General features: G+C 43.3%; 3 protein-coding genes across 15 annotated transcripts in view; 2 read left to right on the top strand and 1 right to left on the bottom strand.

Annotated features, from left to right (window-relative positions):
• RNF41 (ring finger protein 41, E3 ubiquitin protein ligase) overlaps window positions 1-1,194 on the bottom strand; it is a 46,845-nt gene extending 45,651 nt beyond the window's left edge. The window contains exon 1 of the mRNA XM_015423698.1: window positions 1,048-1,194. The gene's annotated coding sequence lies outside the window, so the exon portion shown is untranslated. The remainder of the gene's footprint in view (window positions 1-1,047) is intronic.
• A 14-nt stretch (window positions 1,195-1,208) lies between these two features.
• NABP2 (nucleic acid binding protein 2) lies at window positions 1,209-21,437 on the top strand. Of its 7 annotated transcripts, none has more exons than XM_015423700.1 (8): window positions 1,209-1,281; window positions 6,055-6,165; window positions 9,123-9,236; window positions 11,155-11,293; window positions 15,009-15,080; window positions 16,673-16,754; window positions 17,923-17,995; window positions 19,756-21,437. In XM_015423700.1, the coding sequence occupies exons 3-8, from the start codon at window positions 9,158-9,160 to the stop codon at window positions 19,950-19,952; spliced, it is 642 nt and encodes a 213-aa protein (XP_015279186.1). In that variant the 5' UTR covers window positions 1,209-1,281; window positions 6,055-6,165; window positions 9,123-9,157; the 3' UTR covers window positions 19,953-21,437. The 7 variants fall into 7 exon arrangements, with proteins under 7 accessions (XP_015279186.1, XP_015279187.1, XP_015279185.1 ...); XM_015423701.1 differs by lacking the exon at window positions 1,209-1,281 and adding an exon at window positions 5,190-5,205; XM_015423699.1 differs by lacking the exon at window positions 1,209-1,281 and adding an exon at window positions 5,593-5,672.
• A 2,743-nt stretch (window positions 21,438-24,180) lies between these two features.
• Window positions 24,181-25,030, top strand: part of CNPY2 (canopy FGF signaling regulator 2) — a 15,347-nt gene continuing 14,497 nt past the window's right edge. Inside the window, exon 1 of one of the 7 annotated variants that reach the window (XM_015423676.1) lies at window positions 24,181-24,251. The gene's annotated coding sequence lies outside the window, so the exon portion shown is untranslated. The other 6 variants (XM_015423673.1, XM_015423670.1, XM_015423674.1 and 3 more) reach the window with 6 other exon arrangements.

The following is a 25,030-nucleotide window of genomic DNA, read 5'->3' on the forward strand; positions in this document are numbered from 1 at the left end:
ATGGAGAAGGGGAGAGCCATGTGAGTCACCCTGAGCTACTTGCAGGAAGGGTGGGATAAAACCATAATATTTTCTACCAGTTCCCTAATAATTATCTCAAACTCTTCTCCACCCACCCACCCACAGCTCCTTCCTGTCCTCCTTCCTCACAGGCCCCTTTATCAGAAACCCCACCACTCAGCTTATGCCTTCCTTCTTATGGCACCTATTTTTAGATGCTCAACTCCAGGGACCTGTCTTTTGTGGCCCAAGCGCCACACACACAGCTGGCGGCCAAAAAGAAACAATAACAGGCCCATCGGTACTCCACCAAGGCGTTCAGGGTGGTGGGCGTGTTCTCCCTCCTCCCACCCACCACTGCTCCCAATTTAGCTTCAGAATCACCCTTCAAGGCCGCCGACTAGAACACAGTGCCCACTCCCCCATCATGCCCATACTCTGGCCGGAGCAAGCTCCGGGAAAACAGGCGGAGATGTAAAATGACCAGGGATGGGGGGGAGCTCTCCATGTAAAAAGCACTATTTTACACACAGGCAAAGGACCAGCCTCCAAACAACCAGACGGTATTCACTTATACTCCGGTCCCTTTAAATTTACCAGCCCATCTCCCCAACCGGATCTTTCCTTCCCTAGCCGTCACTCGCTCCCGTAATCCAACCGGTCTAGAACAAATAGGTGCAACTGAACGCGTGCCCGTCCCGTCGCATTTCAGACTGTAAGACCCTCGGGGCAGAGACCCGCTTTGTGGTCGCTGTAAGCGTCCCTCGCTATGCAGCCTTAACGGTACCCCAGAAGTGAACGAACGACACTCGCCGCCGCTGCCACCTCGGTCTTCGCTCACACCAGCTCCCCCCGGCCTGCGTGCAGGATGACCCCTCAAGCCTAGCAGCGCCCCTTCGTCCTCCACTCGCCGCTGCCGCCACCAGCCCAGCCCCCCCCCCGGCCCCTCCCAGCAAGCACAATCAGCCCCCCTTCAGCCTCGTCCCCTGGAAAACCATCCCTGAGACCAACTAAATTCGCATCCTCCCCTCCCCGGTCATCGCATACCTCCTTCAAGGCCCGGCGCGAAAGAGGCCACTTTCTGCCAACCCCGGTCCTTATTATTCCCGATCGCCGCCACAGGAAACGCGCCAGCTTCAACCCGGATGCGAGAATCCGCCAGAACAGAGCGGGCTCACAAGGAAACCTACGCGAAGAGCCGCTCTAGCCGCAAGTCCAGCCCTCCTCCTCGGGCTTCGCTCCCTCCTCTGACAGACAAAGGAGACCCCGGAGTGCCGGAAGGTCTGCGCCTGAGCAGGGCTGGCCCTTAGTGGTGGGTGTGGTGGGGGGTTAAGGCGGGGCTTGCTGATGGACGGGAGCGCAACGCTAGGTTTAGGAGGTTGTTGGACTGAGGTTTATTAACTGGCCGATCCCGATGCGCGTTTTACTCAGAAGTAAGTCCCATTAAGTTCCCCTAGGACTTACTCTCGTGCAACTAGGTATAGGATTGCATCCTTAGACGCTTGGAGTTGCAGTCCCTGGAGTTCACTGGGGCTTGATTCTGAGTACCTCATCCTTAGGAAGTTCGTGCGGTGTTCTAGCTGTGTCTTGGACTCTGAATGTCCCCTGAATGTACAAGTAATGGATAAATAATGTGTAAAACAGTAATGCGTATTGCTTCCTTTCTAGAAAAGGAGATGTCAAGGCTCATGACTGTCTGGAAACAATTCCCTCTTAACTGGAAGCCCTTTCCCCCAAATAAGACGAGGGAGATGTATTCTGCACCCGCTAAAGGGTGCTTCCATCTGTTCTTATTTTGTATTGCGCCAGGATTGAATCCTGCCACTGAAAACTGATACTGGGTCTGAGCTCTGGCACAAATTCAGCAATGAGCCACTCTGAGCCAGTTTGATGCAATTTGATACTAGCGGTGTACACTGGAACTTTACCATTTTTTGACATGGCAGCCAGCCTTTGGATGTGAATACTCTGATACCTCGGTCATTATTTGAGTCTAACTCTCTTGCTGCAGTCAGGAAAAATGTTTGACATGTTAGTTGACAACAGAAATAGAGGAGAAAGCTGAAAACTGTTTGAGATAGGCCTTTACCCCCCCCCCCCACATACACCCCTTTTGTAGGTACATACAATGTCTATGTAAGTGTGTATATATAAGTAGGTAATGTGTTTGTGATGCTTTTGTTGTATTAAATACTGTTTTGTTACAAATTGCATGTTAGCTGTGCTTCACATGCATTTTTTGTTATGTAATATGGGTAGCTCTCCAGTCAACAAATGTTGGAGCATTCTTTCAAGCAACACGTGTTGAAGCATGCATAACAGGCCAGAGTGTGGGGCTTTGTGCTTCTTTTTGGCAAAGGTGGCCTGTAGTCAGGGCTGAGGCCAATGCTGAACTAGTATTACCTCCCCATGTTTCTGACCATATCGTGCTTTCTCCTTTGCCACAATTTGTACACAAAGAGCAGCACATATACTGACAGAAAACAAAACTGGACCTTTGACCTGACAGTTGCAGTCCTTGTGGCCCAAATAATTCAAGTTTTCCAACATTCCATATGCCACAGTAGAAACTGGTTTTTCCAGATGCTGTACTGTAATCTCTGTTTCAAGTTTCTATGCAAGCCCCGTGCACTCTCCTGTATGGACAAAAATACATGACCTTTATCCTATTTTGTATGTCCCTTGTATGTCCCACTAGTGGTTAAGTGTAGTGGTTAAGTGCACGGACTCTAATCTGGGAGAACCGGGTTTGATTCCCCACTCCACTTGCACCTTCTGGATGACCTTGGGCAAGCCATAGTTCTGATAAGAGCTGTCCTTGAAAAAGAGTAGTTTCTGTTAGAGCTCTCTCAGCCCCACCTACCTCACAGGGTGTCTGTTGTGGGGAGGGAAAGGGAAAGGAGTTTGTAAGCCGCTCTGAGACTTCTTTGGGTGGTGAAGGGCGGGGTATAAATCCAATCTCTTCTTCTAAAATTTTTTTTAAACTTACCTAAAGGAAAGGAACGTTAAATGTATCTTACATCTACCTCATTGTTTCATGCAGTGCCATATACCACTCTGTATACTTCCCAGATTACCAGTCCATCAAATTGTCTAGATGCTGAGAATACAAATCCTTCTTTTCTGCCTTATGATGGGGAAACAGCCACTGAGGCGCTAAAACTTGGGCAGTTTAAAAGGCACCTAGTACAAGTAGCTGGATAGACACACACTCCATATTGGGAAATGCCCTGAAAATTATGCAAGAGGCCAGTCCTCCCTCAAATTTATCTCAAGCTTTGCTATGCATTTTATTAGGGACAGTGGTTAATCCAGCCCTGAGTGCAATTAATTTCATATGGGGATCATCCATTTAAACCAATATGTAGAGCCCAGCCTCCCAGGTATCAAATTGGGAAGTCTAGTATCTGGATTAAGGCAGCTATGCCACTTCGTTGGACAAAGGGACTGTTGCCCTTCTCTTTGCTGTGCTGCAGTGCCACCATTGCAGATGGCCAACTGTTGATATTGCAGCATTCCACAATTAAGGATATGTCTGCCCATCAGTCTCCAATTTTGACATAGTTATTTCCTTCACTGTGTCCCCACTCCCAGAATTAAATCCAAACAAATGATAACCACATAAACTAAGCTTGTTATTCCTGTTTGGTCCTTGAATCTGTTAAACATCTTCATTATGATGTATTCTAATCTACTGCTCACCCTCTACCTATATGTATGGACTGGTAATTTCCGTTTCATTGTATCTGAAGAAGTATGCAGGCACATGAAAGCTTATACCTTGAGTAAAACTTTGTTGGTCTTAAAGGTGCCACTGGACTGTGTTCTGTTGATATTGTAGCTACTAGTTCAGGGCAGATCAAGTGGCATCATGGACCAATAGGGTTCTGTAAAATTGCTGGCTCTAACCTGGTTTTCCTGACTGAACTGCAGAACTGATTGGCCTCCAACTGAGAGTCCTGATCATATGAAGATGACACCCACATTTATAGTACTTGTATCATGAGTACCAAATATAAAATAAGATTTGTTGCCCCCCTCCATCCACCGGCCTCACAAGTCAGGGTTTAGGCTGCATTTCTCAAAATATCAAACCTCTGTTATTGTGGAAGAGCTTCTGTTACTGGAAATAGTGTGAAAATTAATTTCTTAATAATAGAGGATTAGGAAGAGTGAAACCACGCACAATTCTTGTATCTTACCATGGTGAACTGTGCAAATTGAAGTACATTCTTAAATGAAAAAAGTGACTGAACAAACGGAAGAAAAGAAAGGATACAGGGCTAAACCTAAAATCGGGGAGGTGATATATCCAGCTCAAGAGGCTGCATGAGGAATATTTCCTTTACTACAGTATTCTATACAAGGAATTGTATGACTATGAGCTGTACTTTTTTATTCTAATGTATTGATTCTAAATCACATTTATTTATTTATTTAGTCCTTTGTCAATAAATCAAACTGGGAAGGCATTCAGAGAGCCAATGTGGTGTAGCAGTTTTGCATTAAGACTAGGGAGACCCGAGTTTAGACCTTCACTCACCTATAAAGCTCTCTGACAATGCAATTCTATGCAGAGTTACTCCATTCTCTTGTAATGTAATAGATCTAGATCAGGGGTCAGCAATCTTTTACAATTAAAAAAAAACAAATGACGACAAAATTCAGAGCAAGAGGACATTGTATAAGAAAGCCAATTTTCATTTGACTATGGGCCACCCATTGGGGAGAAAGGCAAGATATAAATATAGTAAATAAATAAATAGTTAAAAAAATTAAAAAGCTTAACATTACTTCTAATTGACATTGATTGACATCCACAAAGTTTTCACTGAATACTGGTTGTTATGAGTCCTTTACTAGCAAGGGGCACACACGAGATCTCACAATGCTTAATAAATATACACAGGATCACCCTGTGAAATCGTTTTAGTGTACTGGCATAAATCTGCATTTGGTTCACACTTGGGTTACTAGCAGCTATTCAGCTCTATTGTTTTCCTTTCTGTAAAATATCTCTAAAAAGCTCTTTAGTCCCATTAACATCTTTTCCAGCCATTCCCTTCACCTACTTATAGTTCTATAATCCCACCTACCCCTCCAATATACCTTAATGAAACATTTACTTTTCTTTTTAGAAGAGCTATATTTAGTTTCATACTGAGACACATTTGTCTCTGGAGCCATAGGTCAGGGATCCCTGAGGTAGACTTACTCACGGTTAATAGACTAACTTTTGGAAACTTTATGGCAAGAAGTGAAGTGTGATTTGGCTGTACAAATACTGCAAATGCTGCTAGCAAATCAATCTTTTGAATGGCTGTTCAGTCATTATTTCTGTTTGAGTATTGATATAAACTTCGTCCAAGTCTTCGAAACATAATGTGCAATGCAAAATCGATGGAAATTCTTAGGAGTAGAGTGTCAGATCACAGTACCCTCTGGGGGCAAATTTAACGTGTACCAGTAGGTGTTACTGTCACTTTAATACTCTATCCGCTTGCAATTGGCGGAAAGATTGGAACATTCCTGCATGTTGGAGGACAGCGTTGTGCCGCGATTGGCTGCTCTGAACGCAGCAGGACACTTCCTGGAATGTCAGCAACCCACCGACGTTCTGCCAGGTCTCCTCACTGGAAAAGTGGTGGTGGGTGGGGGCTATTTTTTATCACGTAAGTGATTAATAGCTTCAGAATTTTTGGTAAGGGAGATGTGGGATTTCAGTAATCTCTTTGGTGTTTTGTGCCTTGAAAGAAAGGGCTGCGTGAATGCTGTAGGATAGGCAGAATCCATGTTCTTCAAGAGGAACGCTGCTCACCAGCACGTTCACTAAGTTGTTCCATTGTAGTTTTAAGATCTCTCTTTTTTCCTTGTGTTCTAAAATCACGGTGGAGGGATTTGCTTTAGCATTAGCAAATCAACCTTTGCTTCACCCAGAAGGGAAGCATGCACCACCAAACATTTGCCAGAGGTACACTTTGTTTGTGCTGGTGTGAATGGTGGTGGAAGATTGTATAAAAACAAGGAAAGATGTCTTTTTTCTTCTTCTTACAGTGGCATGTGATCAGCACTGCAGTTTGAGCAAGGATGCTTTTGCTTGTTCTTTTTAAACCAGCTTTATACTAGTGATAAAGAGAGACTTTGCATACTGTGCTGAAAAAACAGGTAACTGTTGATAGAACGATAAATGGTTTATATGTATATTGAATAAGTGATCTGCTTAATCTGGAGAGTACATACACACTACTACAGCTAATTTATTCACAATCTGATTTGCTAGACAGTAGTACAAATAAGTGTCTGCTTATTCAATGAATGGTTTGATACATACTGGTCTAGTCTATGTTCATGTGGAAACAGAGCTAGTAAAAGATTGTGATCTTATATGTCCTAAGATTTCAATCAGTTGGGCCTGTTATTATATTGGTGCTAATGTTTTGTGTTGGCTTTGTGTGGGTTTTTTTAGATTAATCTTGGAATGTCAGAGTGAGCTTTTCTTTTCTTTTTTTGCACCGACCATAGATAACTGTGGAGGATCTATTGCAATTATCTATGCTCTTTTGCTTAAAAATATTGAGGTATCTTTTAGTTACCATAATAACTGGAATAGAGATTTGCAGATAAACATCAGACCAGAGGAGTGGAAATGGTTATTGAATACTGCTTTGCCTAGACTTATGTCCACAAGATTTGAAGGAGAATTTGTTTCAGTGACATCTTAATTCACATAGGCTGGCTATTATATACAGGAATGTAAAAGATTGTTGTTGGAGATGTGGATAATTTGGTCCTAGTTTTGTTTGTATCTTTTGGAGTGGTGCAAAAATACAGAATTTTGGGGATTTCTAATCCATTAATGATAAATTTTAGCTTATCTCATAGCCAATGCTCCCTCTAAGCTGTGGAGTCTTGTGAGCAAAAATTCTACTTCGTGAGCTACTGGCATTAAAGTTGTGAGCGAGCGATTTGGCTACTGCATAAATTAGTTTGCTCTGGAGCCATCCTTCCTGAGATAAGACAAAAATGTGTGAGCCAGAGGCTAAAAAACTGTGAGCTAGCTCACATTAACTCAGCTTAGAGGGAACACTGGTCATAGCCAAAAGTTGTATTATTTGGTTATATTAAAGATTATGTTGTTTTATCCGATTTGGAATCTGTTTTAACCCTTCTTGTGGATACTAAAATAATCCTTATTGACAGATGGGAAAAGCAGATCCTCCAGCTCCAAGAAACTGGGCAAGCTAATCAAGATGTGTAATTTATATTATTACAATTTAGTGAGCTGGCAAATTTTATTTGTACTCTGCTTGTCTCACAGAATTATAAATCAGGATATTCGTTATAGCCCATGTGTCTCACTGAATCAATGTTATGTATTCAGAGATCTGTATTTCGTATACATCTGTGTTTCTAAATAAAGTTATTTTTAAAATATATAAATATAAATAACATCTCCAGGAAAATATGTAATTTGCTTTTCTGTTTGAGGAGTAAATCTAAAAAGGTGACTGGGGTCAAATAATGTAGCATTAATATTTTTCTAGCTCCAAAGTACCATAAAGAAGAAATCCAAAATATGAGATTGGAAGTGAGCAAACTGTCATTTTTATTTTATTTTTTTTAGTTAGGACAATGGAGAGCAAAGTTGAGATATTAACTGGTATATTATAGTTGTGATTTCTAAATGCTTTGTAAGCAGAGACTGCTGCAGGAATATCTGAAATGTTCCAAATGTGTGGTAGAACATAATGGTGTCTTCTGGTTAGACTTGGGGTAGACATCATAATGTTGGTCCTTGTGGGAAGGCCACGAACACCATTTTCATATACTGATCCATATGGTAAACAGATTCTAATAGTTACAGCCTCCATATGACATTTCTGCTGTGTGGAAGTGTTTTCAGCAGCTTCCACTCTGGATGGGGAAGGGCATGTTAAGAGTAGTTCAAACAAGTATCTACCTAGGACATGGGTGATCACTTCACAGCATGGTGTGCATCTGGCACAGGCAAAGAGGTTTGTGACATGCCTGAGGAGAAGTTCTGTAATTCTGTGGTATAAAACGTCAGACTTGTACTCCTGCATATCTCCCTAGTAATATGACCTGCTTGATTCTTGGAATATTAGACAAGGTATGAAACTACACCATGTTTGTGGGGGTACAATGTACAATAGAGTACTGCTATTTGGTCATGACATGTGGAACTCTTGCCAGGTTACCAATCCCTGCTTCAGACTATATCTTCTTGAGTAGAGATCTGAGCAACTACACAGTATTTGGATTTCATATGCTTAGAAACTGAAGAGTCATGTTGACCAGAACTTAGTCTCTTTGACTTCTTTCTTGCATTATTGATATGCAAAGTAGACACATTTCAAGTTTAGCATCACTTCCAAAAATACGCTATAGTCCTACATAAGTTTTGGAGCGAAAGAAATTTCCCTTCAGTGAGAATGGGAGGAGTCTAAATTGCACTGGGTTGATAAAGTAACGTGATGCAAGTTATATACAATAGGTTTTTAATGTTCTGCTATTGGAGGCCAGGAACTGGAAGCCAGAGGAGAATGGAGTGGGTACAGAGGAGAGTGACAAGGCTGAGGGACTTGGGAATGTTTAGTCTGGAGAAGAGGAGGTTGAGGGGGGACATGATTGCTCTCTTTAAGTATTTGAAGGGCTGTCACCTAAAGGATGGCGGGGGAGCTGTTCCTGTTGGCAGCAGGGGATAGGACTCACAATAATGGGTTTAAATTAAGGGTGGGGGAAAAAACTTTTTATGGTTATGTTCAACAGTGGAATCAGCTGCCTAGGGAGGTGGTGAGCTCCCCCTCACTGGCAGTCTTTTAAGCAGCGGCAAGACAAACATTTGTCAGGGATGCTCTAGGCTGATCCTGCATTGAGCAGGGGGTTGGACTAGATGGCTTGTATGGCCCCTTCCAACTTTGTGTTTCTATGATTCTATACTCAGTAGAATTTTTCATAAATGTAGACCATGAAACAGTACTTTCAGTAGAGGAGGGCACAAAATAAAGTTAAACAGTATGGTCACAACAAGGTTTTATTATGTACTGCAATATTCTTATTGTTTGTTTTGCTGGCTGGTTTTAACTGTTTTGCAAAAACAGTTTACTCAGATACCGGAAATCAAAAGGCATTGAACATGACGACGGAAACCTTGGTGAAGGATATTAAACCAGGCCTAAAAAACCTAAACCTTATATTCATTGTACTGGAAACGGGTGAGTGATTTTTTTAAAAAGCTTGTTATAGTTATCTTGGTTTTTTAAATCTTGTACAGAATAGAAGGGAGGCAAATTCATTTATGTTTCATAAAAATGTGAGAAAGATTTTGGAAGATTTCCCAGCAGATCTCCAGTATGTTTTTTATTAGTAAACAGCAGCCTGGGGTGTGTGTGTGTATGTGATTAGGATTACAGTATGGAGGGGAAGGTTCTTAGTAATGTAAAATACTTATATGCCACTTTTCTCCTGAATTAGAGGCCTAAAAGTGACTTACAAACTTTAAAACCACAGTATAATGACCCAGAAGCCAAATCCATGAAGAAATCAACTACTCACACCCCTGTTATTGTAAAATTCAAACTGGCACCCAGTCCCTTCTTGATATCCCTTTGATCTCAAAAGATTGGTTTGACAGTTGCAAAAAAGCTCTAGAACCAGCAATGGGAGGGGCAATACTACACCCCTACCTAAAAACAAAATGCCTACTGAGCCAAAGATTAATACAACAGTTGCATGGGAGCACATGGCACTTTGGGACGTGGTGGCAATTTAAAACCCTGGGTAGGTAGATGACAGAAGCCTTACCCCTAGCAGCTGGTCCAGTCATCACTTCCAGGCTGTGGCTGCTAGAGATGAAAAGGTCTGGGGCCAGTGGCAAGTCCTGGTGTAGATTCCCCCCCCACCCTAAAGTGGAGTAACTAGAATTATGCAGATGAACTGAAGAGGTGGTAGTCTGCAAACTAAGGCAGTAAACATCTTCTCCTTTCCCAGTCCCAGGTTGTTGTTGTTCCAATCCCAGGTAGCAGGTCTTTATATCATCTCTAGGCAAGGGGTGGAGTTAAAGCCCAGCAGGTGGAATTAAATGAGCCAGCAGTCCAGAGGCCAAGGTAGTCAGCAGCTTGTGCTGTTTTCTCAGACCTCAAATGGCATCTTGGAGTAGCTTAGCTATTTTTTCCATTGGGGGAAATAGATAGGCAGGCAGTATGTTTCCTCCGGCAAGGCAAAGGGAGTCATTGGGACTTGAGAAAATGACATTGGGAAGAAAGGGTTAAAAACTTGTAGGCCTAATCTAAATTGGGATGACTTCCCCCACACACTGCTATTTAGAAATGTTGGATGCATTCCTGGATGTTCCAGTATGTTTGTCCCTTCTGCATACCTGGGTAGTGTGATACAATGTTATCTATTTTAGGTAATGATGGTTGTGTATAGACTTCCTTCTGTTTACCGTCAAAATAGTGAGGATATTGCAGGAGTACTAATGAGATGTCTGAAATAGTTACATACTGATAAATAAGACTCTGTGAATTGGGTAAGCAGAGTAATGTCCCATCATGCTGAGTGTATAGTCCTACACACAGAATTCTATTTTCAGCATAGTAGTAAATTCTGTTGATTCAGAAGAAAGGTTATCCTATCCTGACCACTGGGTATTGCCAGTTAGCATTTATGTCAGAATATTCACACCTCATTTGTTAATGAACATTGCACTTCAATATATGAAGCTGCCTTATACTGAACTAATGGCAGTATTATCAACTCCGATTGGTAGCGGCTCTCTAAGGTCCCAAGCAGATGTCTTTTGTATCACCCTTTTAACTGGAGATGACAGACATGGAACCTGGAATCTTCTGGCTATAAAGCAGATGCTCTTCCACTAAGCCACAGCCAGTCCCCTCCACTTCTACCTTCTATACTTGTTACTGTTTTGTACTGAGACTTGTTGTTGTGAGGCAATACATTTTAAGAGCACACTTTCTTCTCCATTTTTCTGTTTGTTTCTGGGGTAGAGTGCAGTGATGCTTCTAACAGCTTCCATGGGCTTGGGGCTGGGATAGAACTTTTGTTGTTTCAGCATAAAAACAGCAATATCCTCTTAATTACATCAGATTATGGTAACTGCTTCACTACCAGGTCGGGTGACCAAGACGAAAGATGGCCATGAAGTACGGACATGTAAAGTAGCAGACAAAACTGGCAGCATAAACATCTCTGTGTGGGACGACATTGGCAACCTAATTCAGCCAGGAGACATCATCCGACTCACCAAAGGGTATAGATCATTCTTCCAGTTGGAGTGGGATGGGTGGGGAATGGGAATGATTTCTTTAGGTTAGCTGAAAGACTTCTAAGAAAGAAGTGTCTGTGTGAAATTGCAAGATGGGTTTTTAAAAACAATTTTAAATACTCTAGCCCTATTTACAATTTCTTGGAGGCAACTTCTATTGAACACAGTGGGACTTACTTATGGTTAGGATTGGGCTGAAATGGTGGGTTTCTGCCCATCTCTCCCCTCCGTCTCTACATGTGTGAGTGAGGGAGAGGGGCAAGAAGGTGGGGAAAGGGATGGATGTTTCCTTTTGTTGCCAAAACTTAGCTGGGAGCTGCTTTTTTCAAGTATGTGTTCTCCCTTTGCAAAATGAAGACAATGCTTTAAAGTTTTATTCATTCTCTCTGGGTCCCTTCAGATGTAATATGTCTTGGCCTTTGAGCCTGGTATTTAGAACAGACCACCTGTTGCTCTCATCTCACAAACCCTTCTCCTTGTACACAGATTCTCCCCACTAACCCTAAACATGGCTGTGTTGTCACAGATGTTACTGCTAACCAAGGCTCATTCTTCAGCCATGGATTACAGAATCTAGTTTGCATTAATGATGGCTTGGCAACTGGCCTAATATAATGATCATTATGGTTCATTTCAGAGGAGGAAGTCATACTGAAGGGGGAATGGGCTGCAGGGGGAGCAGGATGGGGAGAAAGCATTTGATTCTGCAGCTTATCTCACTCACTTAACTATGGTAAAAGCCTTTCATGAGTAACAAAGAAAGCTAAGTCTCAGATGTACATGGAATCTGACTTTTTCCTAATGGGCACAGTTCACCATAGGCACACCAGCAGCCACGGTATGTATTGGCCATCTGATTGGTGTGCTTGTGGAAGGAAAAAAAACTCAGCCACCTTTCTTCCGTTACTGAATACTTGCATTTTCCTGCACAGAGAGAGATCTTGGGAAAAGACAGTGGTTGAAGTTGCATTCAGGTTCAAGTGGTCTATTTTAACTAGCTTTGCTGCATTCTGATTTCTTTCAGTTAGGGCTTTAAAAAAGACAACCCTTGTGGTACTATTTAGATGATAAGTAGCACAGTCTCCTTCATAGCCCTTAAACCAGCATAATTTTTAAAGTATTATGTCTATATGATTAGCCTATCTATAATTACTTCAGTCAGATCCCATTAATTTCAATAGGTTTAGTAAGAAGAAACAATGCATAGGCTAGTACTGTTAATTAATTTGTCCTTGAGCAATTTTTTTTGTTCTAGCAGCTACATTTCTCATCAAATGTATTAGGTTTCAATACGCTTCCCGGTTTTCCTAGCTCTGGTTCTCTGACTAGGATTATCTAGTTGCATGAGAGGTGTTGGTTGGCAAAGTGGAGATTGTGAACAAAACATTAACATTCAGGGCAGGATCAAGCCTGCCACTTGGGGAAGGATAGTTATCAGCGCTAGCATATTTCATTCCTCGTCCACCATCTGTAGCACATTCATGTGGAGGCTTCTGAAAAGATCCTCAGTGACCTTTTCAGTACCTTTTCTCTATTTTGATTTCATGTCACGATACTGAAGTGATAGCATGAAAAGTGTCAGTTCATAGTTTTAGAGCACCTACTTCATCCCTTCTGATTACCAGATGCTAAGAACAAACAGTGGTTGCCTTCATGCCCTGAATGTGAGCTTCTCAGAGACTACTGCTGGGCCACTGTTAGAAACAGAATGCTGAGAAACAGATCTTTGGTCTGATCCATTACAGCAGTTCTTACTTTTCTTCTGGATGGCAGCCTTTGAACATCCAGAGCCAAAGAGCACACTGGCTTTAGCACAGAACAAGAAATTCATGAAAAAAGGGCATGAAACACATGGGAAAAAGTCAGCCCTGTGTGCTATAGAGCTAGTGGTGCATATAAGGGAAGTGCCTTCCCACTTCTCTTTGCTGACCCTTCACATTCCCAGACAACTACATTACTATTATGTGCAGTGTTTCTGGGTTCAGAATTGCATTAAAGGCACCTTTGATCCCTTTCAAAAGTGTTGTGTGGATTCATTCTGGAGAAGTGATGGACATATTCCTCTTATGATCCATGGTTGCACCAACAATTGTTCTCATGTCTGAAACCATTGTATGAGAACAGTCACAAAACAAAGGCAGTGTCCTGTATTCTGAAGGCAGGGCCAGTCAGGTCTCCATGATGGGTAGTGCTCACAGGCTTGAATAGTGAGGCTTGAGTGTCAGCTGGAGGCTGGAGCTGGAACACAGGCATGTGCCTGGTGAACAGATTAATCAGCCAAGGCAGCTTTCCCAAGCCTCAGCCTAAATAGGCTGGGAAGCAATCAGGCTCAGCTGCCCTGCGGGCAGGTGTTGAGCTCCTGTGGCGGCACTGTGCTTTGGCCAGGATCTTGCAAAGACTGATGGTTCTCACTGCCTGGCTCTGGGATGGGGTTGTGTGCAGCCAGCTGAGCACTTCACCTCTTTTGGGCCACCTTGGCCCAGGCCTTGGAGCTGGTCGGAGGGGGTCATGACAGGCAGCCATGACAGGCAGCCACTAAGAAAGATGCAAGTATTTATCAATCTTCATAAACATGTTTCTGTCCTGAAAGTAGTAATATATATGAATCCATCCCAAATAATTGTGGGAACAACTTGGGGAAGTAAAGCTATAGATAGTAACTTAGACACCTTATAAGACTGACAGTGTTTGGGAACACGGTGGTAAAAACGTTTTGTAATTGTGTACAGGAGGACCCCTGCCAAAGTAACCAAGCAGGGTAGACTGATCATTTAGGTAATGGGGAGATTTCCCAGTGAGTCACTGATATAGAGGACCTCTGGTGACCAGGCATGAGCACAGCTGAACCCCAGCAACTCTGCCAACACCTCAGGGGCCACTTGGCTCAGATAATCAGCAGTAGTAACTGGAGGAAGTAATGGATGAGCTCATGCCCATTGCAGACACGGCTAAGCCCCTGCAATGCCAAAAGGGCTGCTTAGCTTTGCTTGTTTCAGGGCCATTTTCTCTTCCCAGTCTGTTCTTGATAACTAAGCATGCATTCTGGGTACATATTATGGCATAACTTTTTTTAGGTAGATAAGCAGGCAGAATTTAAAAACAGCATTTTTCTAAACAGAAACCCTTGCCTTTAACTATCTCATTGTTGTGTTTAAAAGAATCCAGAACACAGTGCAGTGCTGCATCCATGATGTGGGGGGCCGTCTGGCAATGGGTCCCTTAACCTGAAAGATGAAGGTTGTGCAAGTAGGAATCTCTCATATGGAGCACCCATGAAGTTCAGAGTGAAAATGACAGCCTTGGTCTGATGAACTGGGCACTTCTTTGTTTCCCTGCAAGCATGTTGGGCCTATGTGAGAACTAGTTAAGAGCGTTTTAAGTCTTACTGACTTCAGTGAGACGTAAAGCACACTTGTACCATACGACACTAAGCAAAGTCGCATGCTTCTTAAGCCTGTTGACTTCAGCACACTTAGAAGGGTGTAACTGCTTAGGATGGCACTGTGAACTGTCCTCAGATGGCATGCATTATTATACAGGACTGCAGAAGCTCAACTGATTTAAATCAGAAGTCAGGTGAGCTGACATGCGATGCTCCAAGGGCAGCCAAAATCAGATGTTATATTGTGAGTTTAGTATATATTTCATGCTGGAGGGCTTTTGTTGTGCTGACATTGAGCATGGGTTTCTCTTTATCCAGGTATGCATCAACTTTCAAAGGCTGCCTGACTCTATACACTGGACGTGGAGGAGATCTGCAGAAAGTTGGAGAGTAAGACCTATAGCTTATCCCAAGGTTGCTTTCAAGGGTTGGGTTAGGTGGGCTTGGTTAGTTCAGATGCAAAGCCTAGTTTTGGCGAAATAATAATGTGGTTATGGAGAGTATAATCTACCCTGAAGTCATGGAATGAACTCCCCGAGACTTCCAGAGCAGAATATATCTGTGATGTTTGTATGTAGTTTACATTATGGTAAATTTTTCAGTTTAGTGGGCATTTGTTCTGAATCTTGAGAGAGTGGTCTGGCTTTGGAACCATAAAGCTCCATAGCCATAGAACAAAGGTCCACAACCTTTACAGTGGTATCCTAAACAAAGTTACACCCCCTGCTTAGACTTGCATTGCTAATTCTGCAGGACTTATTCTCTTCTATTTTGTAGAACAGAAGTGTCCGTTTTGGATTACACATTGTGACTTTGCATTCTGAGGTAAATTGTACAACAAATTTAGAGTCCAGTAGCACCTTTAAGACCAACAAAGGTTTATTCAAGGTATGAGGCTTCATGTGAATGCACACTTTTTTTTGAAAAAGTGTGCAAGCACATGAAAACTCATACCTTGAATAAACTTTTGTTGGTCTTAAAGGTGCCACTGGACTCTAAATTTGTTCTACTGCTTCAGACCAACACAGCTGACCAACAGAATCTATTTTGAGGTAATTTGTGTATCACTTCCCCTTACAATTTAGTCCCAGGGTACCCAAAATAGTTCCATGAAAAATCTCACAGTATGATTTTCCTGAGTTTAAAAATTTTTTACTGCTCTAATCATGCCACTTTCTTAATGTGGGTAACTAGTGCATGGGTGTAACTGGAGTCGGGTCTTCAGTCATAAAGGTAAAGGTTCCCTTGCTCGAAAGCCAGTCAAATCTGACTCTAGGGTTGCGGTGCTCATCTCCGTTTCAAAGGTGAAGAGCCAGCGCTGTCCGAAGACGTTTATGTGGTCATGTGGCCGGCATGACTAAACACCAAGGCTCACAGAACGCTGTTACCTTCCCACTGTAGTGCTACCTATTTATCTACTTGCAATTTCTTGCTTTCGAACTGCTAGGTTGGCAGGATCTGGAACTAGAGACGGGAGCTCACTCTGTCATGCGGCACACTCGGCTCTCGAACTGCTGAACTACTGACCTTCCACAGCCTGCAGTTCAGCGTCTTAACCACTTGAGCCACCGCAGATCTTCAGCCATATTCTTACCTTCAATAGAAGTTCACTGGCAGAACTGTTGCTATCCATCTCTGTCACTGACTTTCCCTTTTAGTAATGTACTGAATAGTTCTAGTCCATATCACTCTGACAGCATAGCCTGAATAAGTTTGCGTGTTGTCTGGTTTTGATTGTGTCTCTTTGAAGAAAAATTATGAAAACCTGTAGTGCAAAGATTTACTGATGTCTGGCAAGTCCAGGCCTAAAAAGGATCTGAAATGTGGTGTTTCTGGGTACTATTATCACTGCCAGTAGTTAGCGTGTAATATCTGTATGTTGCTGCTAATACAGTACCGCATGCTTTGCAAAAGAGGGAAAAGTGTGGTCAATGCATCCACCACTTCATTGACCACTTTATCTCCTATCTCTTCAACCACAGGTTTTGTATGGTTTATTCTGAAGTGCCAAATTTCAGTGAGCCAAACCCAGAGTATGTGGCCCAACAGTCACAAAACAAAAATGTGAGTATAATAGGATAGCCATAGTTGATGCTGACAAGTGAAGTAACTTTGGCTCAAATTGTGGGAGTATCTGATATCCCCATGGGGTGTCCCACTCCTGAGGCTGTTCTTTATTCCATCACAGGGTGCCTTTGTATCTTCTGTTGCCACAGGAAAACTGGGTACTCTTGAAATCCCAGTTTCCCTTCTGCTACCAGAGCCATGCAACAGACATTCCTTCATCTGTTTCCCATTACCACCCACTTCCTCTACTCCTCTGTATTCTCCCACACTTATTTATACCCTGGAACAGCCTGCTGATAGATTTACCTGATCTCAGGAATGAAAGCAAAAAGGAAGCTTTGGATACCAGGGCAACTCTTTGGGACGCATGCCCATAGATTTACCAGGTCCACAATTTAGGGAGGACATCTGCACCTGTAAGAGCAGCACTGTATGTAGAGCTTCATTGAGTGTGGCTTTTTCCACCATGATGCTACAGTGAGAAGGAGAATCTGCACTGAATGGAGGTTTTTTTCCTGTGCAGTTCTTAAAAATTCAGGAGCCTTCTCTGGTTGTGGACTTGGCAACTCTGCCGGTTCCAGGACCAGGCTTTAGGGCTCTACTCCGGCCTGTTTGTAGCATCCATCCTTGACCCTCTTCCTTCCCCTCTCCTCTGAACTGGATTGGTTTCCATCATACTTTTGAGAGACTGTTACCATCAAGAAGGCTTCCACACTTCTATTATTCCAAGGAATATGCCAAGCAGAAGTTTTTATGATGGGATCAGAACTGCAGTATAATGGCACAGTCCAGGAGGGTACTTTTATAAGGGAACAGGATTGTAGTCTGTTGCAATGTTTATTGTTTGTATCATCCTGCTGCTACTGCACTGTCTTGCTACAAAGGTAATCCGCTTTCCACATTAGTTATGGTATGCCATGCCTTTGATGGTTTTGTTTGCATTGTTCCCTAATTTCTGTGATCGTAGCCCTACTGCATAGTTACTGGAGGTCTTGTGCTGACTGAATTGTTTTCTGTATTTTGTGATCCACCTAGACTCTCAGTGAGAAATGTGGGCTATAAATGAAGTAAACGAAATAAATCAACATGTATTTTCACTTTAAAAAGTTCTGAGGAGCCTCTGCATTTGCCAGAATGTGTGAATAATCTTGATTGTTTTCCCCAGACGCAGAATGACAATTCAGCGCCTGCAGCGTCTCAAACTGTACCAGGCCCCTCCTCTTCCTCCGCAGCAGCAGGTAGGCAGCCATCTTTAGCAGTGCTAAGTAAACTGAGTGCTCTAGGTGAGTGATGCACATCATGACTTGTTTAGCCAGGAGGTCTGGAGGATTTATTGTCTTGCCAGATTCTTTAGCCCACTAGTAGTGCACTATAAGATTGCTGGGGAAAAGATCAGCAACCTCAGATATGCAGACGATACCACTCTAATGGCAGAAAGTGAAGAGGACCTTAAGAGCCTCTTGCTTAGAGTAAAAGAGGAGAGCGCAAAAGTGGGCTTGAAGCTCAACATCAAAAAAACTAAGATCATGGCATCCGGCCCCATCACTCCTTGGCAAATAGAAGGGGAAGTCGTGGAAGTAGTGGCAGACTTCACCTTCCTGGGATCCCAGATCACCACAGACTGTGACAGCAGCCATGACATTAAAAGATGCCTGCTCCTTGGGAGGAAAGCGATGGCGAACCTAAACAGCATGATAAAAAGTAGAGCCATCACCCTGCCAACAAAAGTCCGCATGGTCAAAGCAATGGTATTCCCAGTAGTCATGTATGGCTGCGAGAGTTGGACTATAAGGAAGGCTGAGCGCCGAAGAATAGATTCTTTTGAACTATGGTGCTAGAGAAGACTCTTGAGAGTCCCTTGGACTGCAAGAAGATCAAATCAGTCAATCCTAAAAGAAATCAACCCTGACTGTTCCCTGGAAGGCCAGATAATGAAACTGAAGCTCAAATACTTTGGCCACCAAATGAGAAGGGAGCACTCACTGGAGAAGACCCTGATGCTGGGAAAGATTGAAGGTCAAAGAAGACGGGGACGGCAAAGGATGAGATGGTTAGACAGTGTCATAGATGCAACGAACATGAAGTTGAGCAAACTTCAGAGGCCGGCGGAAGACTGGAGGGCCTGGCGTGATCTAGTCCATGGGGTCGCGAAGAGTCGGACTCAACTGTGCGACTGAACAACAAAAAGTGCACTGTATGCTGCATGACCTTCTGTACCTCTCTGATTCCTGCATATCTAGTCAGAGTGGTGAACAGGAGTAGTTCTATGCAAGTAGATGTGCCTAAGCCCACTGATTTTAAATGTATTGAGAGTCCCTAATACTCTATAGAATCTGGGTGTTAGAAACCAGATATAAGTAAGAACTGGAGACAGCTAGAGCCTACAGAAAACTAATGCAGCAGGGAGAAAGCTACCAATGATTTTAGTTACTGTGTAGGTTTCCTGTTTCCAGCGAGCTTTTTATATAGGAGAACATTCCAACATGTGTTCCTCCAACTGCAGTCTGACACATACACTTCTTCCTACTATGCTGTTCCTACCTTGTTCTCTTGCATGTGTAAATCAGGCAGGATGTCTTGATTTTGTTCCGAAATATGCCACTGAACCATTGCAACATTTTAAAGTCTTCACACTTTGTTTTTTAAAACTGGGATCTTTAAAGAATGTCCAATATTAAATGTATCAAGAATGGTAATATATTAGCAGAAATATTTCTTCAGATTTATTCTCATTTCCCCAAAACCATTTGCTTGTTTCTCTCCCTTCAGCTAATCTGATATCATATCCTGACAGTAAAATTTGAGTGTTCTACAGTCTACCCAGTCAGCATTCATCTTAAATGCCGTTTCATCCAATTATTGCAGTTACTAACCAATTTAGAACTAAATCTCTATCTTCCATATTAAGTATGTTTTTTAATGTATCCCAGAAACATTTAACGGTTTAGCCTCCATGGTTTCAGTAATATTTTTTCTCTCTCCTATACTTGTTTTTAAGCCTCTGATAACCAGAATGGCAATGGATTGATTACCCCTAGCAGTTCCACACACCCACCAAGTGTCCCCACCCATCCCACCAGCGGTCGCATCACCCGGAGTCAGCCCAACCACCAGAGTGGAGGGTCACTGGGAACAAGCTCCTCCTCCAACCCAGTCAGCAATGGCAAAGAGACACGGCGAAGCAGCAAGAGATAATGGGTACAGGACTAGAGGGCATCTCTTCTTCTACCGTCTGCTTGTAACCTTTTTACCTCCTAGTGACCTAACTCTGAGGCAGAGCGGTAGATATTGAGAAGAGATGGACACTGGGCTGGAGCACAGACTATGAAACCAACTTAAGTTTAGCCACTGAAATGTACTTTTAACATGTGATGCTGAGCACCAGGTGAGGAATATGGTCCTCAGTATATTTATACTTGTATTTCATGTAAAACTTGTACTTTCAGGACTCCCCACACATGTATACTACACTTTCACTCTTGCAGGAAATTGCCATGATCACTCTTCCAGCTTGTCTGATTTTTGTCGCACCATTTATCTTCTCACATCACTTTCCTGCCCTATGGGTGTGTGTCCTTGAATTTAGCACCATTTAGACTTCTGCAATCCTTAAAATCATTTATTGACATGGTAGATTCATAGTGAGGTTTGTGAAACTATCCTGGATTGAATTGTTTTAAGGCTGCGAACAAAAAGACAGCTATGTTTGAGTTTCTATGAAGTGTTTAGCTCTCACAAATATCTTTTACACGGGAGGGGGTATAGCAAGTCACACACAAATTTGTGCCACCTTTTCCATGCCAAACTAATATTTACTATCTCTAGGTTGCCAATACGATGACTGTTGTTTTTTCCCCAAAAATATTTTTAATAGATTGAAGCATCCTGTGGGTAGGCTTCCATAGATGTAATGATGTTAGATTAGAAGTGTGGCAAAACTGACATGAGCAGATTTTTAATTGTTCTGAAAAACTAACATTTTATTGTTGTTTTTGTGCTAGATGGCTAAATTAGATTGTATGTTTTTATTCCAGTACGCTTCAACGTGGCTGGCATAACAGTTTAACAGGGTCAGACGGTTACTGGCTCCCTGCCCATTATAGGGCCTACCAACCAGGAACTTGTGCTGCCATCTTTGTTCTTATTTAGTGCAAGGCCTTCAGAGGTGCTACATGTTGTCTCTGGCCTTTCTAAGCCTTATGTGAAGAAAGTATTCTTCCCACACTCCCCTAAGATACAACAGGGGTCTTTTGTCTCCTCACTGGCCAGGCCTTCACTCCCACCTGAGAAACTGAAGGAGCCATCGGAGGCCAAGGGCTCCAAGGGCCTTTAGAAAGCTATAGCATTTAGTGGCCTGAAGGAACATGAGTTATGGCCTGCATTGTAAATGGAATTGTTGTAAACCTTGAGAATAGGATCGGATTTTAACACTAAAATGTTTGCCCAAGTTTTAACACAATTTCTTAAAAGTCAATAAAATGTTTTACATTTTTTTGTAATTGTGGCCATAAATCAACAATATTTAAGAATATTTTAAAGGCCGTTTGCCTATTTGCTTGGGCCTCATTCTCCCCATTCCTGTGCCTCTGTTCTTTTTTCCAGAATATTAGCATGAACTAGCTGGGAAACAGGTTGTAGTATTGGTATTTTTTTAAGGAACATTACATTTGTCTAATCTGGTGTGGCTACTTGAGTGTACTATCAATGAATGTTTTGGGAATAAATACTTCAATCTTCCTTTTCTTTATTCTGCAAATCTCTGATCAGAGTAAATGGGTCATTCCATGTAACTGTGGGTACAAGGACAAAAACTCTTTATTTTTCATTAATTTTTACATATAAACCTAAGATACATAGTTGTGTAGGTTAACAATAATTCGTGAGCAAATCTAATCAGACATCCTATGGTCCCTATCTTGATATTGTCTGATCATAAGGTAATGTAACAAGAGTTAAACAGGGTTGCACTTACCTGTGACTGTTGTTCATTGAATTGTCTTCCATGGAGGCACACATCTAGAACTGTGCAGGTGCAGGCCAGTCAGGAGAGAACTTTCTAGCTGGGATGTCACAAGCTGCTTACCAATGGAGATGGGGTGAGCTGAGACAGTGGAAGGAGTATCATCTAGTCAAACAAAGAATGCAAGCCTCTTTCCCCACAGCTGACTCCTAACAATCATCAATGTCCACAGCATAGTGCTTGACGAATGTGTTGGCCAAGGACCATGTCACCACTCTACAGACATTGTTGATCCAAACACCATGGAGGAAAGCTCCTGATGAGGTGAGAGCCTGGTGGAATGAGCTTTTGCAGGGGGAGGACAGGCAACACCAACATGTAAAGAATACCGTTTAATGGTTTGAACAATCCAGCATGAAATCATCTGGGAGGACAAAGCAGTGCCCTTAGGAGGGCCCATATGACAAACAGCAAGTGTTCCTTGCGAAAACATGTGGTACAATGTGAATAGTACAATAAAGTTCTTTTAAGGTCCAACATATGGAGTGCTTTTTCATTTGGTGAAGAGAGGTTTGAAAAAAGGCAGGCAGAGGGATCACCTGGGGTGAAACTTGGAGAAAACCTTAGGCAAAAAATGGAGACTGGGTTTGAGAACAACCCTATCTGGAAAGAACTGGATATATGGAGGGTCATTTCTGAGGGCAGCCAACTCCCCCACCCAGTGTGCAGAGGAAATAGCCACCAGAAAACATACCATGAGGGATAAAAGGGGGAGAGAACATGTAGCTAAGGGTTCAAATGGGGGCAGCATCAAACTAGAGAGTATGAGAGAAAGGCTCCATTGCAGAACTGGATGAGTTACAGGGGGATAAAAGATTATATAACCCCTTCAAAAATTGTTTGGAGGTGAAATGTGAGAACATAACATAATGGAAGACAAAGATTGCGGCAAGGTATACCTTAACAGCTGAATGAGTGAGGCCTGACATCTTTAGGTGTAACAGGTAGTTTAAAATTAAAGGTAATGGACAAGATGAGGCTTTATGCCCAGTAACTGAGAGCCACAAGGTGAATCTCTGCCATTTATAGCCATAGGATTTACAAGTAGAATGCCGGCGAGTGGGGGGGGGGGGGGGGGGGGAGGTGTGGCTAATTGCCCCAGAGGAAACTAACGTGCGGCCGCCCGAGCACAAGTCCCGGTCGAGGTCCCGTGGTTAGGGGGGAGATGCCGACCAGACGGGTATCCTGCAGCGCGGCACAGAAGCCGCGCGGCACGATCGCACTAGCAATCGCTCTTTGTGCGCATGCACTGTTGGGCGCTGTTGCGCAACCTGTGGAGACAAGCACCGGATGCCACGTAAGTCCACCGGAAACGCGATCAGACGCCTGCCCTTGGCCCGCGGTTTCTGGAAACTAGTACCTTGTAAGTACTAGTTTTTTAATCCGGACCTTCGGCGGGGAGCCACGGGTTCGCCACGGGAGCACTGCACTTTCCAGATGTTGGGGTGTGATCGCGCCCGGAAAATCTGCGGGACTCCCGTGCATCTCCCGTGGCAACTTTGCCATGACCGGGGCCTTAGTTTCTGCAGACTGTGACACCATAATGAGCCCTCATGTAGAAGGTCCTGAGCTAGAAGAAAATTATGAAAACAATGCTGGGACACAGCAGCAGAACCACGGCTAAAAAGGCGCTATCACTATGGCATGGGTTCTTTCCTGAGCTATCTTGGTGAGAACTTTCCCAGAAGAGGGTTCGGTGGGAAGGTGTAAATGGTTCCTCTTCAAGGGATTTGGAAGGCATTGCCCAGAGATGCAGGGTTATGGCCAGCCCTGGAAAAAAATGGGGGCTTTCTTGTTCCATCTGGTGGCAAATAGGTCTATGTTTGGGAAACCTCATGCCTGAAATATAGGAAGGATGTAGTGATTGGTAATAGAACACTGTGGTTAGGAAGGGAGACTGCTCAGGAAAATGGCTTGTTTGTTGTCTACCCCTGCAATATGGATCACGTGAATGTGATTGGGGTGAGATCTTTCCCTCTTTTTCCTTCCAACCTCACCAACTAACAGAGAGATTAGCCACAATATATAATCCTCACTCATAAGAGACACAGAGATATGAGATTGGGATGTTAGTTGCAGCTGGAAAAGGGAGACTGTCTCAATAGTAAAGTTCCTTCAACAGAGCGATGACGATCCTGTACAAACCAACCAGTCTCAGCCATACACGACGTTGTGCTCTTCCCACATCTACCAAAACGTCTGGATAATGCCAGAATCAGCGGGCACGTCATTCTAGTCTACTTTTTTTTAAATCTCCACGGAGCCACGGGAAAGCGTGGTTGCCCCTGCACAGCACCTCACTGCGGCTCTTTGCAAGTCTCCCGACAGCTTTTCCGCCGGCGGAACGCTTTCAGGCTAGCCACGCCCACCTTCCCGCCAGTTTGCCTCGCCGTTCGCCACGCGATCAGAGGGGGCTTTGAAGGTCCTTTGGAAAGAGTTAAGTGGCCTAGAGTAGTGCCTGAGTCCGCGACAAGGTAGTTTTCACGGCGTTTCAAAGGAGGGTTTTTTTTAAAGAAAGGAAGGAAGGGTATGTGGATTGAGTTTAGATGGATTTTCTGGAGCGAAGTTCAGGAAATGAGATTTGGGATAGTCGGGAAGAGGTATTGATTACCAGTTTGCGTAGTCTGCCGGTCAGGCAGAATTTAGGCGCCCCTAGAGAAGGTAGCTTGGAGGAGCTGCTGCAGCCGACACTGCGTTGGGGGTTCGGGTGGATTTGGTTTTTTGTCGTGGGAGGAGGTGGTGGTGGTGAGAACTGAGTAGGGGGAAGTAGCGAGTTTGGAAACGAGGCAGTTTTACTGTAGAGAGGATCTGTGGTGGCGTAGCAGTGTTTGTGAGAGAGTAAGCTATCAAGTCTCCGGTGCAAGTCTCACTTCTGCCACGCATTGTCCAGGGGGTAGTCCGTTTTCTCAGTACTTGCCTCTCCATGTGCACAAAACTATTGACCTACTTTACCAAGTTGCTGTGAAAGACTGATGATAGTGGTATCCGTGAAGTGATCCCCACGTTCAACTCGTATGTTATAAATGCCGTTATCAGCTTTCTATGGCGAAAGGGTGGTCAGTGGCATGTATTCTGCCTTAGGCTGGATAAAGTTTCTGCAGTCCAAGGAGTCTTCCAATTTAAGTGGTTCTTCCGTTGGAAGAAGGCTTTAAACGTTGCTCAGTGGAGTGATATGATCTATGCTACTAAAACTAGTGGTTTGAAATATGATGAAAGGGGAGGGTTGATGTTGATCAAAGGATAGAGTAGGGAA

This window comes from Gekko japonicus, unplaced genomic scaffold (assembly GCF_001447785.1).
Source record: "Gekko japonicus isolate JY-2015 unplaced genomic scaffold, Gekko_japonicus_V1.1 scaffold33, whole genome shotgun sequence".
Lineage (NCBI taxonomy): Eukaryota > Metazoa > Chordata > Lepidosauria > Squamata > Gekkonidae > Gekko > Gekko japonicus.

Excerpts from the sequence above, each read along its gene's own strand:
- NABP2 (XM_015423700.1), top strand. The coding sequence starts at position 9,158 with ATGACGACGGAAACCTTGGTGAAGGATATTAAACCAGGCCTAAAAAAC. Across the intron at positions 11,294-15,008 it reads ATCATCCGACTCACCAAAGG|GTATGCATCAACTTTCAAAG; the intron begins GTATAGATCATT and ends CTCTTTATCCAG. Across the intron at positions 16,755-17,922 it reads AACAGTCACAAAACAAAAAT|ACGCAGAATGACAATTCAGC; the intron begins GTGAGTATAATA and ends TGTTTTCCCCAG.